The sequence below is a fragment of the Varroa destructor genome, unplaced genomic scaffold (genome assembly GCF_002443255.2).
Source record: "Varroa destructor unplaced genomic scaffold, Vdes_3.0 BEIS01000005.1, whole genome shotgun sequence".
Lineage (NCBI taxonomy): Eukaryota > Metazoa > Arthropoda > Arachnida > Mesostigmata > Varroidae > Varroa > Varroa destructor.
This window is the reverse complement of record NW_019211458.1, coordinates 11,729,246-11,743,573: the sequence shown is the minus strand read 5'-3', so window position 1 is coordinate 11,743,573 and position 14,328 is coordinate 11,729,246. Positions and strand designations below refer to the sequence as shown.

Genomic DNA, 14,328 nt, shown 5'->3' with positions numbered 1-14,328 from the left:
TTGGTCGTAAATCTTAACATTTATATATATTAGAGATCCTACTAGTAAATAATTATATAACAGATGCTGCTTCGCATAAACCTAACAGGGCATCTCACATGTACGCCTCTCACGTATCATTTGCGGGAATTGGGCTGTCTTTACTTTGAACCCCTGTCATAAGGACTCTTGGGATACTATGAAAAATACCTAATTGCGATCAGCTACGTTAGTGACTATGTGTATCCCACTACGCCGTTGTTAAAAAAAAAAACATTAATTTCGATTATTAGTTAATTTCGATTTTTATTATTATGATGCTGTTAAAAAATGGATACGCATAATAAATTAATCGAATCCTATATCAAATAATTAAGCGGTTAGGCATTGATTCAGAGGGCTGGCCAGCACAAAATGAAACATGTCTATGTCCGATTTCGAACCCAGACTATATAAGTTTAGTCTGAACTTGAGTTTAATAGACAAGCATGTTGTTACTGCACTATCATGGGAACCGTATGCATAATAAGGTTAGCTGTTTTGTTTATGCAATGGACTACACTTACCAAAAGCAAAACCTGGAACCCCAGATGATAAAATTCAAAACAAGCTGTCAGACTCTAAAAATCATCCATAACTAACTGATCTCTATTGTTCTATAGAATAACAAAAAATAAGGTTTTTTTTATCTAATCACTTATATGGAATAATGGCCTGACGGCAGAACGGCCACTGCTGAGTCATTTGTTATTGGAGAACTTGAACGTGCGTCATATAGCCCGTAACTATCGCGACATTTGCAAACACAATTTTTGCCGTCACGAAATAGACATAAAAATAGAAAAACTCTGAAAGCCCTGAACGCATGGACCGCCAAAACACAATTCAAATTCTGTCACACGCTGGCTGGCCGGGTTCGAGCTAGATACATCCCGCTTACGAAAGAATCAACGCATAAGCTGGTACATTTGCTGCCCTGGAACAAATTATGGTGGACAAGTATAGGACATAAAACTGATGTTGCTTAGGGTTAAAAATACGCCCGAGAACATTTGTCAAAAAATATGTGCATTAAACATAATCAGTATTTGACGAGCGTACTTTGGCCGCATTGAGTCTGTCTAGCTACCTTCTTCTGTATCTATTTTGACGTCCGCTATCACTAGGGGAGCAGCTCTCGAAGAAGTCCCGTTCACGTGAGTTTGTTGTTAGCAGTGTTATTATTGTGGCCGGTCCCGCAAGTTCGATTTTTGCGCCGACATGCGCTTTCGAGCGAACGATCAATTTTGTGCACAGGTTTGGGACTCTGGGCGTGTCGTGATATATGATAACGTTACGGGTATGGTACTAGGCGAATATGTACCAGAAAGTCATCTACAATGTGCTGCCAACTGTGTTCGATGGGAGGTAGGTGAGCGGGAAGCTAGTGGACCTTTTGAAAAAAAATATTCAGACGTAAACAACCGATTAAACTAACTCTATGAACGTTATTTTCTCATTGAAAGTGTGGTAGATCGGTTTTCTTTTATGTGGTTGTTAATTTGCAATCTTACGTAAGGGTACTATCCTATTATTCCATCAGAAAGAAAGTGCTTGATAGTTTATTAGTGAACGAACTTCCAACAAGAAGAGGTTTTTAGCAATAAATCAATAATCAAATTTTGGTTTTTTTGAGTGTATAAAATCTCACTTGTGAAACATGCTAGGACAACAATACTGCTTATGCGTAAATTTTGTGTATACATAACGGTTTGTCTGAGTATATTGATTGACTTGTATAAAATAATAGAGTCAAACCTGAAATACGTTACTTTATATTCATACCGTTTTAATGAACACGTAGAAGAGGAAACTACCTGCACTACTATAGCTTTGTGTTTTGAATTTCACGTCCGATATCGTCATTCGGCATTCCTGCAAATAAGTGGCTCCTAGCACGAAACAAAGTCTGTCTATGCCCGGCCCTAAGATAAGCAAGCAAATCCGTTACCTACAAAGCTATCACAGGGACTGTACTGCTTAGTAGATAATAAACATCCCACAAATGATCGATTTTAAAATTCCTTTTAATCAAATAGCAATATTATTTTTTATCGCATTCTTTTAGGGAAATAACCTGCTTATTCTCGGGGGTCATGACGGAACGGTTATTATTTTCGATGCACTTGAAACAAAAGTGAAAGCATATTTGAAAAAAGTAAGTACAAAAAGCAAAATACGACTCTGTTCGTTTTAGATTATCCATCTACACTTGCATAAAGCGTATACTAAAAACGCATCTAAACGTGTTGATTGCCATTCGTAGACTTTACTGTGCGTATAGTGGTTATGTCAATGAATTGAGCAATGTTGGTGCCACATTTTTTTTCCAATGCAGTCAAATGTATCAGCACAGAGATTTTATTTCTATTCCTACGTTCAAAAAACAAAACCTCGATACCATTCGGATTGTACATGTAGGTTCACGCTGGTGCCGTGGAGAATCTATTGGTCATTTCCGAACGCGTCCTTTCATGCGGTCAAGATGGCGCCATTCACGAATACCAGCTCATACAACAAAGTACGTAAAATAGTTAATGTTTTACTCATACTACTTTCATTATGGCTTATGTTACCAGAAAGGTCAATGTTACACATATTGTCTGCCTTTGTTTATCAGCAAAAAGTAGCCTGATCCAAACTGTGTCAAGGTTGATATGCCACTCGGCATCAGCGCGCACTTAATTGAAAATAGAGAAATTTGTAAAACCAGTGAAGATGAATCCTATGGTCAGCATGGTTTGCGCTTGCACCGGATATAGGTTGAACATATATCATCGTATATAATATATATGATATGAGAATAGAGTTATACTGTAGTTAACGTAATGATAGCACCTAAAATTTACTTAACCAACTTTAGTTCGCCTTCAATGGGAGCAAGCGTCCGAATCGAGGCCGCTTTACTCGTTAGCGGCAGTTAATGGGGGATCTCGACTGCTTGCCGCGTCGATATCACAGCTGCGGATGTTTGATGTTGACAAACGAACTCTGCTAAAGACAGTTACAACACAGCACGTATCTCCTATCAGGTTGGTGTATATCTGCAATAGAGAACAAAACTTGGTATATCTACAATGGAAAACAAATTACTTAAAATATAACTTCAACTCAGAAACTGTCTGTGAGAATACAGTGATGTTTATAATCAAACGACCTACCCCATAGAATTCTCATCATTGAAAGCCATTGAAGTAATGAAACAGAATGCGCAAACCCAAAAGTAGTTCAGACGAAGTGGCAAGGCCTGTGGCACTGTGCATATATTTTTGCAGGTTTTTACTCACAACTGAAGATTCGAAAGTCCTGAGCTGCGCAGATAGACACCTAGTTATTTGGAGTAAGAAGTTGCGGTGCAAATCGACATTGGTGCGTATGCCTATATTGAGCGCATGAACTAAACTTCGTTTATTTAATTTTATATGCCCCTTCACTGACATTTTTAACATAGCAACTGCGTGTCTTTAGCATGAGGTGAAGTAGGCGGTATTATTGTTATTAAACTTCGGTTATAAATCATGATTAACTTGTTCACAGGTAATATCTCCCAGCGAAGTGATATCACTTCAGAGCAGCGATAAGTGGCTTTGTGCCGTCTGCTCCGCTGGCGAATGTGTCGTGTGGACTCGCAATCCAGAAGGGGGTGATAATTCTGAACACGAATGGAAACGCAAGATAACAATACAGGTGGCCACAACCGACGCCACACCAGTGCAAATACATGAAGCACGTGTTATAAACTGCCAGCTATTGCTAGTCTATGGGCCAACGGGAAGGCCTCGTATAGAGATAGTACCTTTGCCTGTGAGAAACCATGTCCTCATTCGGGACGTAACCAGCAAGCCAATTCCAACATCTACAGACTTCGCAGGAGTTCCTGTAACACATGTAAACGAAACTTAGATTATATAAGAATAGCAAAAGTTTTGTATACTGCGGGTTAGTTTTTGTATTATATCTAATCTCCGTAAAACTGAAATAACGTGAACACTTCTAATGGCCTTGGATTCAGAGACATCTGAGTTTTAGCCAGTGCGAGTCTTACACTATAACCGTAAACTCGAGGAAGCAATGGGCGTGCATAATGCATTTCTATATTTCTTAAAGAAGTTGATCTCTCTAGAAAGAGAACTCTGTTTAGAATTCATGCGAGTCATAATTATCAAATGCTACCAGATATCATAATATATGCACTCTATTTGAACATGCTATGATTCGCCAAACATGATTCGTTTGACGGACTATAAAATTTTAATTGTTACTTTCATCTTTTGACAGTACAAACCGTCTGCACCAAAAATAATCGGTCCTCTAAACGAGCGAGCACAAAACACTGCGAAAAGCGCACCTAATTACGAGGATCGTGATGAGGTTCCACTGGAAGAACGGTATGTCAGTGTGGACTATTCGGAGAAATTAAGGTGATAGCTATGCTTTTAACACTTTTTTTTTTAAATTTATGCTGTATTTTATTTTGGCAAGTTACGCTGCAGTTTTGCTTTCTGAGTTTTTCGAAATCTTATCTTTCCGCAACCTTAAAAGTGGAAAAGCTGTATCTTTCGTTCTGGGTGATGACTTAGCATTATTTTATATACTTGAAAAATCAATTTATTCCGCAGTTAGCCTAATATTGCTATCGGTTAACTGCTTTTCAGGTTACTTGATGGGGGCTCCGATTCTGGAAAAGGGGAGGAACTAGACGACCAACCCCTTCTTAATCCGCGAACTGATAATATGGTTCATTTATTACTCCAAGGTCTACAGTCTAGCGATCGAACAATGTTGAATGCAGTTATATTCAGGCACGATCTTGAAGTCGTGAATAATACCGTTAAAAAACTTCCCGTCGATGCTATACAATTATTCATTAAAGAGCTGGAAAACAGGTACGTATATTTAGCACAGATATATAAGTTGATTAAAAAAAAAAACAGCTGTAGGACCGCAAGCGCTTATAAATATAGCTTTTTTCATCAACACATATGTACATTTAAAAAACGTTTTCGTTTGATTTCTCCGGCTATTATTGACTAACAACGAAACAATGAAAGATGGTAAGACCGTTTAAGTGTTCAAAATATAATTTGCAGATTGTTTTTTTTTTTATTTCAAATGCGCTTTCGATATTTCAGCATTTGTCGTAGATTGCACAGCAATTCAAATAGTGAAACCCATAATATTTATGAATTTGTCTTATACGCTGGGTTACAGGCTGCACTGTCGTCCAGGTTTTGTGGCACCTGCGCTACGTTGGACACGCTTTCTGTTGCTTCACCACAGTTCGTACCTTGAGTCATGCCCACAACTGCTGCAACCACTTCTTTACGTCTTACGAAGTCGATTAACATGTACCGATCGAGTAGTCGAGATCAAGTCTACACTTAATTCACTTCTAACTACAACGAGGTAAGCTGGGACAGTAGAAGGTGCGAGTTCAGTAGTGGGTATTACAGTTAGAAGACGCTACAATGCTACTGCAGCAAAAGCCACAAGCGATGCCTGGTGACCATGGAAACGATTCATACGCTAACCTCTTAAGAACGGTAAACTAGTTATAAAATATACATCATTTTTTTGCCTAAACTTTACTAAAACGTATAATGCTAATTCTTACTTTTTTTTTTGGTACCAGATATCAGTCGCAGGTCGTCACTGATGCAGAAATTACCGTGGTGGAAGAAGATGACATTGCGTCGCCACTTGATTTGGAGGAGGCGAATTCGGCGGGTGAAGCTTCAAGTCCTGACGAAGGGCATGATGAGCTAGAGATCATGGAAGTCGAAGCGTGACCAATGTAGCAATAAAAAATAGAACATAATTTAGTGTAAGGTTTTGTATAGCGTAGGGTGAAAACGAAGATGAAATGACTACTGTAAAATTTGATGGTCATATGGACGACGGGGCATTTATTGTTGTTGTTGTAGGGCTCAGGGAGGAACATTATCTCTTATTATGAGTGCAGCGTTCGCAGGAGCAATCGCACGATTAAATGTAAAGTTTTTCTCTGTGACAGAATGCTTTTTAATACTCATTATGTGGCTTCAATGACAGGAGAGTGCTGTCTTTAGCAGTTTTCGCCGAAGACATTTATCTTTAGTCGGAATTCTATTATACATTAAACAAAAATAGAAATATGTAAGACATAACGAAAAAGAACTAATTTTGACAAATAATTTGTCCTTAAGCCAAGATATAGTAAGTTTGCTTTGATCGTGTAGAATAAATAGATAGATCGCATTCAGTTTTTATCTAATTTCTCACAGGGCTGTTATGTATAATCCTACCATAGCATTTTTCATCACAGTTTGCCTCGCAAAATAAATTATATGTTGACATTGGCTAAAAGATGGTTAGTTTCTAGTACTAGTCATGTCAACGTGTGTCCTCGATAAACAGATATGTGTACATGCGATGCAGGTACACTAAACGGATGTCCTTTTTAATGTGTTGATTATCCGTTAATATCAAGTTATTTAAAGGCCTTTTACTGTGCTCCGATCATAATTAGAATACGTGCCAATAAAAGTTTGATCCTTCAGAACCAACAAGACAACATTTGTAAAGAATAAAATAACTCTCATTGACCATATAAGTTTGTAGAAAGTTAGTCAGATATTTTAAATCCCAAATACCTAAGGCAAAGGCGCTTATTTTAATATTTACTTTCAACTGGAAGAAACATTTCTTAAATGGTTGTAAACGTATTTTGAAGTTTAGTGGTTCGCGGATAGCTTTTAATTGAGTCCAACGAACGGGATGTAGCATTAAGTTAGTTTAAATGGCTGATGTCTGAGATGCTGTCTATCTTTTCTGGCTCCGCTGCAGCTTTTACCGTTTGTAATAGTCCAATCTAGTGAAGCACACATGGCTAGAAAGGAACAAACCCGAGTCGTCGAAAGATGGCGACCGCAGCAGACGGCGTTGGCGCCAAAAATTTAAAGCAGACGCCGACGCCTTTTTGAGTTTCGCGTTATACGTTCATTCGGAGCTTACAATGTCACTGGGGGGAGAGATCCTATGTATCTTGTAATGTTATCGTTGTGTTTATAGTGAGTGTCGGCTATATGGCAGTAACCCTTAATCACAGAGCCACCGTGTTTATGTGCGTTACGTGTTCAAGCCTATAGGATCTACGCCAAAGGAGATATTCAGATTGAATTGATGCAGTCGTTGTAAGAACAATCAAGGGTGTTGAAAATAGACATGAAGGATTTAGACCAACAACAGGGACCGTCCTCAAGCCAGGCACAGTCCAGCCATAACGACGCAGAGGTGAGAATCAAATGTATTAAAAACAAGTCATACAGCAAACTGCCTGTGTTTCGTCAAGGAATTCAGAGGGCTTATCGAAAAAGGTTTTTCAAATCTATAACATCGACGGAGAACATTCGGAGCCACTGAGAAAACTGAACAAACTACAAATTAAAGCAAAGTCACTAGCTCACCACAGAGACCCTCCTGTTACAGACACTTATTTTCGCCAGTTGTTATGAGCCGGCGCGCCTTCACTACCCGACAGGCGAACAACCAGAGACGCCAGAGCAAATTACACTCTGTATAGGATTCATTTCTAGATACATCTGCTTATCGACATGTCACAGTCGGTTGCGGTGAGCGAACCGTGTCTTGGATTGAGAGGCGTTTACTTCGAAAGGCAAACGCTGCCTAGCGAATGGCCGATTATGGGACATGCTGACAAAAGAGCGACAGCAATAGCCTAAAGGCATCATAGAACCCAATAAATGATAAAGAAGTTACAGTGAACATTGAGTACCACTCTTCGATAACCATATTAAAGTTAAAATGGTTGTCTAAACAAGTATATCAAATGATCAAAACATTCGAACGAAATCGGGCCCCATAAAATGCCTTCATATGTCCAACTCGTATCTTTACCACTTCTCTAGTCTTAGATTAGATTATTCTAAATTAGTATCATTTGTGTTTTTGTTTCTTTATTCCACGTAGTTTCGTGTCAAATGGCGGAGTCTAACCTGACGGTTATATCGTAACGCATACGGAAATATTGTTAGTAAATTTTCGACGTCACTGTCACACTGTTAACATTCTACTCGATATTTTTTTTCTTGTTTTAAGCACGACTTAGGTCTTCGCACAATTTCACGGCTGCCTGTACATAATAATTTCCTTTTTGATGAAGATATTCATAAATTTCAACTGCATTATATGTGTAATGCTTTGCGTATGGATAAGTGCATTGATGTTTAGTGGATGCTCTCGTAGTTCTTTTTACGTATCAAAAATGCCATAGAAATGTGTATTTCTTTTCCTAGCTGCGTAGATTTATTTTATCCGTCGTTTTTTTTCTAATTCAAGGTTCTCAAATTGGGCGCGCGGAACGAGTGCAATTATTGTTATGGGCGAAGCCATAATTTTTATTTTTTTTATGACTATCTTTGCCGGTTAAAGCATTTCAAGTATTTAAACGTGGCTTGATGCGATTTATAGAGGCAATTTAGATAGAATGCTCAATTGCCTGATCAGTATATTTATTATTTCAAAACTGCTTACTTACTGGCAGCTGGAAGCTGGTATTGTTTTTTTGACCGTTGATAATACCACTGTTGTTAATAAGTTAGAAACCTGCACCTAATTGCGTGTTGTAAAGATTCACCTACACGGACTGTACGTCTCAGCGTTTACTGAAATCTCTTTTTCTTAATCACAATGTAGAGCAAGCAAAGTTCATCTGCTGGCTATGATTGTCTCCCAAATTGTTTCCCGATAGCATAAATAAATTATAACTAGACGTATTCTAACCCGCGTTACCACGTTTTCTATGTGACTATCGACTACCATTAGGGTGCACCCGTGTCACCTCAAATGAGAAAAGCAGGTGGCCGTCGCAAGAACCTCGAGTGTCCCGGCTGTGCGAAAGCATACTCATCAGTCGTCAGCCTTCAGGAGCACATTCGTAGAGCCCATCCAGATGTCTCCAATGAACTTCATAACATTGTTAAGGTGAGAGAATACCCTACAGTGTTATATGCAGTATTAGTGTCGTCCAAAATTTAACGGTATTTTTCGTAGGATGCGAACTAACACGCTTCTTCCGTACTTACTTCCACAGGCAGGACAGTGGCGTTGTACGCAGTTCCCTTGTGTTATGGGGGCTGCAGGCTGCATGGAGGTGTGCAAAAGCCGTAATGAGCTCTTAAGACATTTGGAGAGTCATCATGGTATTGTGGTGAGTGAACAAACCTTTATAACCTTTGCTGCAGTAACATAAATGCGGCTACTCGATTTGGCGTAATAGATTACTCTTGTGACAAGCAAATGCTGGGTCTGACTAATGTCGCAACAAATACTACCCGAATGAGGGGTTGCCCAATGCCCCAGTTTTATTAACCTTATCTATTATAGTTTCAATATCTAGCAGTTCATTCTTGTTGGTCTCGTTTTGTAGGTGGACTGGATTGAAAGTCGTTTCCAATCGTTGTCTGAATTTGACGCCTATCGGGTTAGTTTGAGGAGTAAAGGCCACTTTTTAATTAAAGCCACGTCGCGACGTAAAGGTCGCACAGAATCCGAAGAACCATTTATCCTTTTTCGGTGTAATCGTGAAGGCCAAAAGGTTGACCGTAAGAATCGGGGCGACAGCCGAAACAGCATCAAGATTGGGACCTTTTGCACTGCGTACCTTAAGATTTTCTTTCAAAAGGATGACACGATCCGATGTATGGGTTCGTTGACACATTGCAATCATAATATTAACTACAAAGTAAAGCAGCTTGACGGGAACATTTCGGGCCGGTTACAAGTAATCGACGATGACGACCCTGAGGCTGAGGGAGTTCAGATGGAGGCCGTTGAGGGAGCTGAGGAAGGTCAGGTGCCCATGGAGGAAATGCAGGTTATGCAGGCCGAAGGCATACAAGATGGCGAAGTTCAATACCAGATGGTACGGCCACCGCCGCGCGAGATGCACGTGGTACATGAGCAAATACCCGACGAGATGGCCGCTGACGGTGAAGAGGCTGGACACCACATGGAACAACACCAGGTTCAAATGCAGACAAGTGAACATGAGAACGAAGGGCCGATGCTGGTCGTCACCCAAGAGGACTGTAGTGCTCATCAAAGTCTGAATGCCCTTGTAGAAGACTCGATTTGGAAGATGCAGATGATTCAAAGTGAACGCAGTGGTCAACGCCTCATTTTTTATGCTGACGCTTTGCAGCAGATGATCCGCGCGGCACACGAAACGATCTCGAAAACGATTATGGACCATCTACAGAGAAATAAACGACGACAAGCGCTTGCTAACCAGCAAATTCAGCAGACTCAAATGCAGCATATGTAGATAAACTTTTCTTAATCATTTCCTGAATAAAAAAGAAAATGGCATACACGGGATGGTTCCATGAAGATTTGCGTTTCATAGCCAAAAATTAAGACTAATTGCTCCTTGGATTGCGGTACCGAACATCGAAAATAACGTGATACGCTGTTTCTTGACGAAACCATTATCTATAACGAAATAGCCATGTATGCACGTCCAATGGGGCATGTAAAGTAGGTGTATATAATAACAATAATAATATTTATTATCATTACTTATACATGATAACATATTTACCTTTACTATGCAAATAAATGCGTAGCTCGGTAATTAAGCGAACGGGTAATTAATTCGTTTGTATACGCATAATAATATCAAATCCCTCGGAATATATGCAACTTGAAACTATAGTCAACATCTAATATTGTTTCATTAAGAATTTTTTGAAAAAACATGTGCGCTTTCCGACGCAAAAGGGCGAGTAAATAAGAAGCGGTAGAACGAACAACATTGAAGGTTATGCTATAAATAATATTTTAAAGTAAAAAATATTGTCAGTACTAGTGGCCAAAAGAAATTGCCCCAAAACTTTTATAAAGTTCATCTACTAATTGAACAGTAATTATTAAGATTAAATTCGATATTTTGATTGACTCCTTTGATTAGGTTGGTCTCTCGTACATTGTACATAAATAATTCATATGAGTCATGAGTCGCGTAAAAATATTTAAAAATTTTAAGAGTACACATGTGCCGACCTTCAGTTGATACAATAAATGAGCTACGAACTGTATAGGTAAGAACTAAGGAACTTAATGCTAAAGGCAGAGAGTCCAAAGTGTAACTAATAAATGCCCATCAAGAAGAAGCACTTGAATTTTAGCGTCGAGCTAGACTATATTTGAGCAAGCGTGGTCCAAAATGGTAAAAAAAGCAATAAAAAGTGCTTTCTTCAATCATCTCGCATCATGCTTAAATATTAAATAAAGAAACTCAACGGGAATTAATGTATCTCTCAACTTGTTTGTTCTGCCTTAGTGTGTTAACCGAATACGCAATTTGGAAATCGAAATAGGGAACGAAAGGATTTACGATTCAAATTAGGTTGCGATTTAGAAACTTACCCCGCATCTTTATCAATTAAATGGCATGGATAAATGGAAAAAACAACCCTTTCTAACATTTTCTTTAAACTAGATAAAGTAAGGTGGTTGCAGTCATAGGAACTACAAGGTAAAGAGAACATAAGTGAAAAGGAACCCGGTGTAATAACCTGTTGAAAATGGTGTTTGGAGTCAAAGTCCTAAATGTGTATTAAAATACGACCTTATAGTAAATTATTATATTTAAATTTGCACGATGAAGCTGTGAATAATTGTTAAATTGTTATAATAAAGTCACAGTCTCAAAAATGCTTTCACAGAAAAACCCATTGAGAAAAATTAATTGATGATTCATTACCGAAAAACCAACTGTATATACTTTTCGAATGAATGTATCAACACGAGAACAAAGATTCGAGCGAAACATCAACGTGTGTATGACATACTAAATTAACTGTGAAATAAGCAGCTCTGTTTATTTCACAGTTGAATACATTTTTTTGAAGTTTTAATAAAACAAAAATCCTATTATAAAATTAATATAATAAAAAGGTTTTTCCTTCTTATCTAGCAATTTTGCATATTCACTGTCATAAGTTTTTTATAAACAGCAGAAGCAATTACTATAGTGTTTTACTTCTAGTGTGATGTCATATTTGCCTTAGATATAAAAAAAATTTGATCAAAACGGTGGCAGTCCATTTACACCGGATAGTTGACTCCCTCAGCAAAGTAATTGCAGTTAAGCAAATTGACTTAGAGTTCCCGAAAGAAATGGAGGTAAAACTTCTCCTACGATCTAAAGCGAGTGTAAGTTTTCTATTAACATTGTAGCTGAATAGCTGATGCTGGTGATAGAAAGAGAAAGGAAGGTAGCCAAGGTAGCAAGGATAGAACAAGACAATGGCTTAAATGAAAGCGCGTCGTGGAAGAACTACAAGTAGATAACGGACGGAGTAATAATAAAAAATCATTGCAGCGGGGTAAAAAGAATAGTGCAGCAAAGCAGTTGCCGAGTAGATTTGAACTTACTTGAGGCTAGGTCAAATAAAAAAGTGCAACGCTATGGAGTAGCATTCAATGCATATATGTATATAGTGGGAAGCAGATGCAAATAAAAGATAAGAAAGCGTCTAAACTTGTTGATAAGCGTCTAAAATGTACGTGTGCATCTCAGGCCACAAGGTCCATATATTAAGTATATATAACTAGTATAATCGTTGATCATCAAAAAGAGTTATTATAGCAAGAACGCTACTTGCTCTACAGTTTTTTTGAGCAAAATTAATAAGTCGTCGAGATAAATATATTTACACTTAGTATTTTTTTTTTAAAAAACGTTTTCATTTAAGAAAATACAAAGGCCATATATAAATCCATCGTATGAGCATACAAATTGAAATTATCACTGTGGTGAAAATACTCTGAAAATTGAAACGTTCTCTGAAGTAACTGTGTATGATTCCACTGCCGCCACAAAATATTAAGTTACATTCAAGTTAAAGGTTTTAAATAAATATTCGGAATTTTACGTAGTTTTTGCATATGGCACGTTATCCCGTGTCTTTAAAGGTACTAGTAAGCAAACATGTTATTAGTGCATCATCCCGGCTACCAAGTTGAGGATATTGATGGCCGGAAACTGCTACCATTAGTTATATCGACTAAGGCCGATTGACCGCAGGGTTTTCTAAACATAGCAATAGTCGGAAATGAAGACGTAATTTGTTTAAAGAAAAAACGCATGTTTCACACTCCACTATGTTGTACATACTATGTTCCGTAATTTTATCTTATTTATCCCGTAGAGTATAACAGCAAATAAAATGATAAAAAAAAGTTTTTTTTAAAATTAACTTAAAAGTTTTTAAGAATTGTCCTTCTATTATTATTATAATTATTATGTGAAGGTTTAGCGTGCTTACGGAATTGTGCAAACATCGAAATTGTATCAGTATGCTCTGCATAAAGCTCAGTCTCATTGGCAGAATAAAAACTGGCGTTTTATTGTTTAATATAAGCTCTAATCAGTCAAACTGTCACAATCTTCTTTTTTCATAGGGCACCCGATTAAATGCAAACCAGTGCGGTAGAATGACGCATTTGCGCTTAAGGTCCGTTGAGTGACCTACGTACTGTCTGCTCTTCACCTTCGCTACAAACAGCCGGGACCTTCAGTCAACAGAACTACAGTTTAGAGATAAGAGGCAAATACCATTGAGTCATCAAACTAGGTGATGTGGTTAGGTATTCCGTCTTCCTAGACGAGCTGGGTCCTTGCCAGAAAACAAAAGCGTCTCTGTTTACTTTTGAATCCAAGTACAAAGCTTCGTTTCACTATCGTGTTCTCGTAATAGTTTAATGCGTAGCACAATTGTCTGCTAATTTCAGAAATTCGTCGCGGTCTATGTTCGAATGCAAGACAAACACATCTAATGGAATGCCTAATGGCGGCGCTTGACATGAAACTCGAAACATTTAGAACAAGCCATCGTACTAACTCACCCAGATTTTAACCGGACATCAGTTTCACTTACATCCGATCGATAAGAACTTCTTGGGTCCTTGTTGGCTCTATGAACCAGTAGAGGAAGGTGCTACACACAACCTGGCGTATCTGCTCACAGCTGCTAAAACTTTGACAATTCAATGATGTTCTCTATATTTACGGTGTCTGTTAAGGAAGATCAAAATTATGTTGTAATATTTGATCAGCTCAATGAGTCGCGCCACAGTCGTGGCTTAAAATATAACGGTAAAATGAATTAAAGCATGTGTATTTCTGCAGCGTTAATTAACCTACTAGGCAATCCCCAAATGCACAATGACTAGTACACCTTGCTTTCATCCTCGATACATGCATCCGCATTCCGTGTTTTTGCCGATTTTCAGGACCTTGCATCC

At 38.3% G+C, this 14,328-nt stretch overlaps 2 protein-coding genes and 1 long non-coding RNA gene across 4 annotated transcripts; 2 read left to right on the top strand and 1 right to left on the bottom strand.

The window, feature by feature from the left end:
* Positions 1-972: 972 nt before the first annotated feature.
* On the top strand, positions 973-6,259 carry LOC111251564 (WD repeat-containing protein 43). The gene is made up of 10 exons (XM_022808234.2): positions 973-1,386; positions 2,087-2,176; positions 2,440-2,539; positions 2,882-3,050; positions 3,294-3,387; positions 3,556-3,906; positions 4,297-4,406; positions 4,674-4,904; positions 5,230-5,424; positions 5,651-6,259. Exons 1-10 carry the CDS (start codon positions 1,240-1,242, stop codon positions 5,805-5,807), a joined length of 1,644 nt encoding a protein of 547 aa, XP_022663969.1. The 5' UTR covers positions 973-1,239; the 3' UTR covers positions 5,808-6,259.
* On the bottom strand, positions 2,025-7,851 carry LOC147755275 (uncharacterized). Its single transcript, XR_015328662.1, has 4 exons — positions 7,464-7,851; positions 5,633-5,780; positions 3,815-3,895; positions 2,025-3,062 (listed from the first exon to the last, which is right to left on the bottom strand). It is a non-coding gene; the product is annotated as an uncharacterized LOC147755275 (long non-coding RNA).
* Positions 6,704-11,340, top strand: LOC111251565 (uncharacterized). 2 transcript variants are annotated; one of them, XM_022808238.2, is made up of 5 exons: positions 6,704-7,290; positions 7,987-8,046; positions 8,842-9,000; positions 9,110-9,226; positions 9,446-11,340. In XM_022808238.2, the coding sequence occupies exons 3-5, from the start codon at positions 8,863-8,865 to the stop codon at positions 10,340-10,342; spliced, it is 1,152 nt and encodes a 383-aa protein (XP_022663973.1). In that variant the 5' UTR covers positions 6,704-7,290; positions 7,987-8,046; positions 8,842-8,862; the 3' UTR covers positions 10,343-11,340. The 2 variants fall into 2 exon arrangements, with proteins under 2 accessions (XP_022663973.1, XP_022663970.1); XM_022808235.2 differs by lacking the exon at positions 7,987-8,046.
* Positions 11,341-14,328: the final 2,988 nt, after the last annotated feature.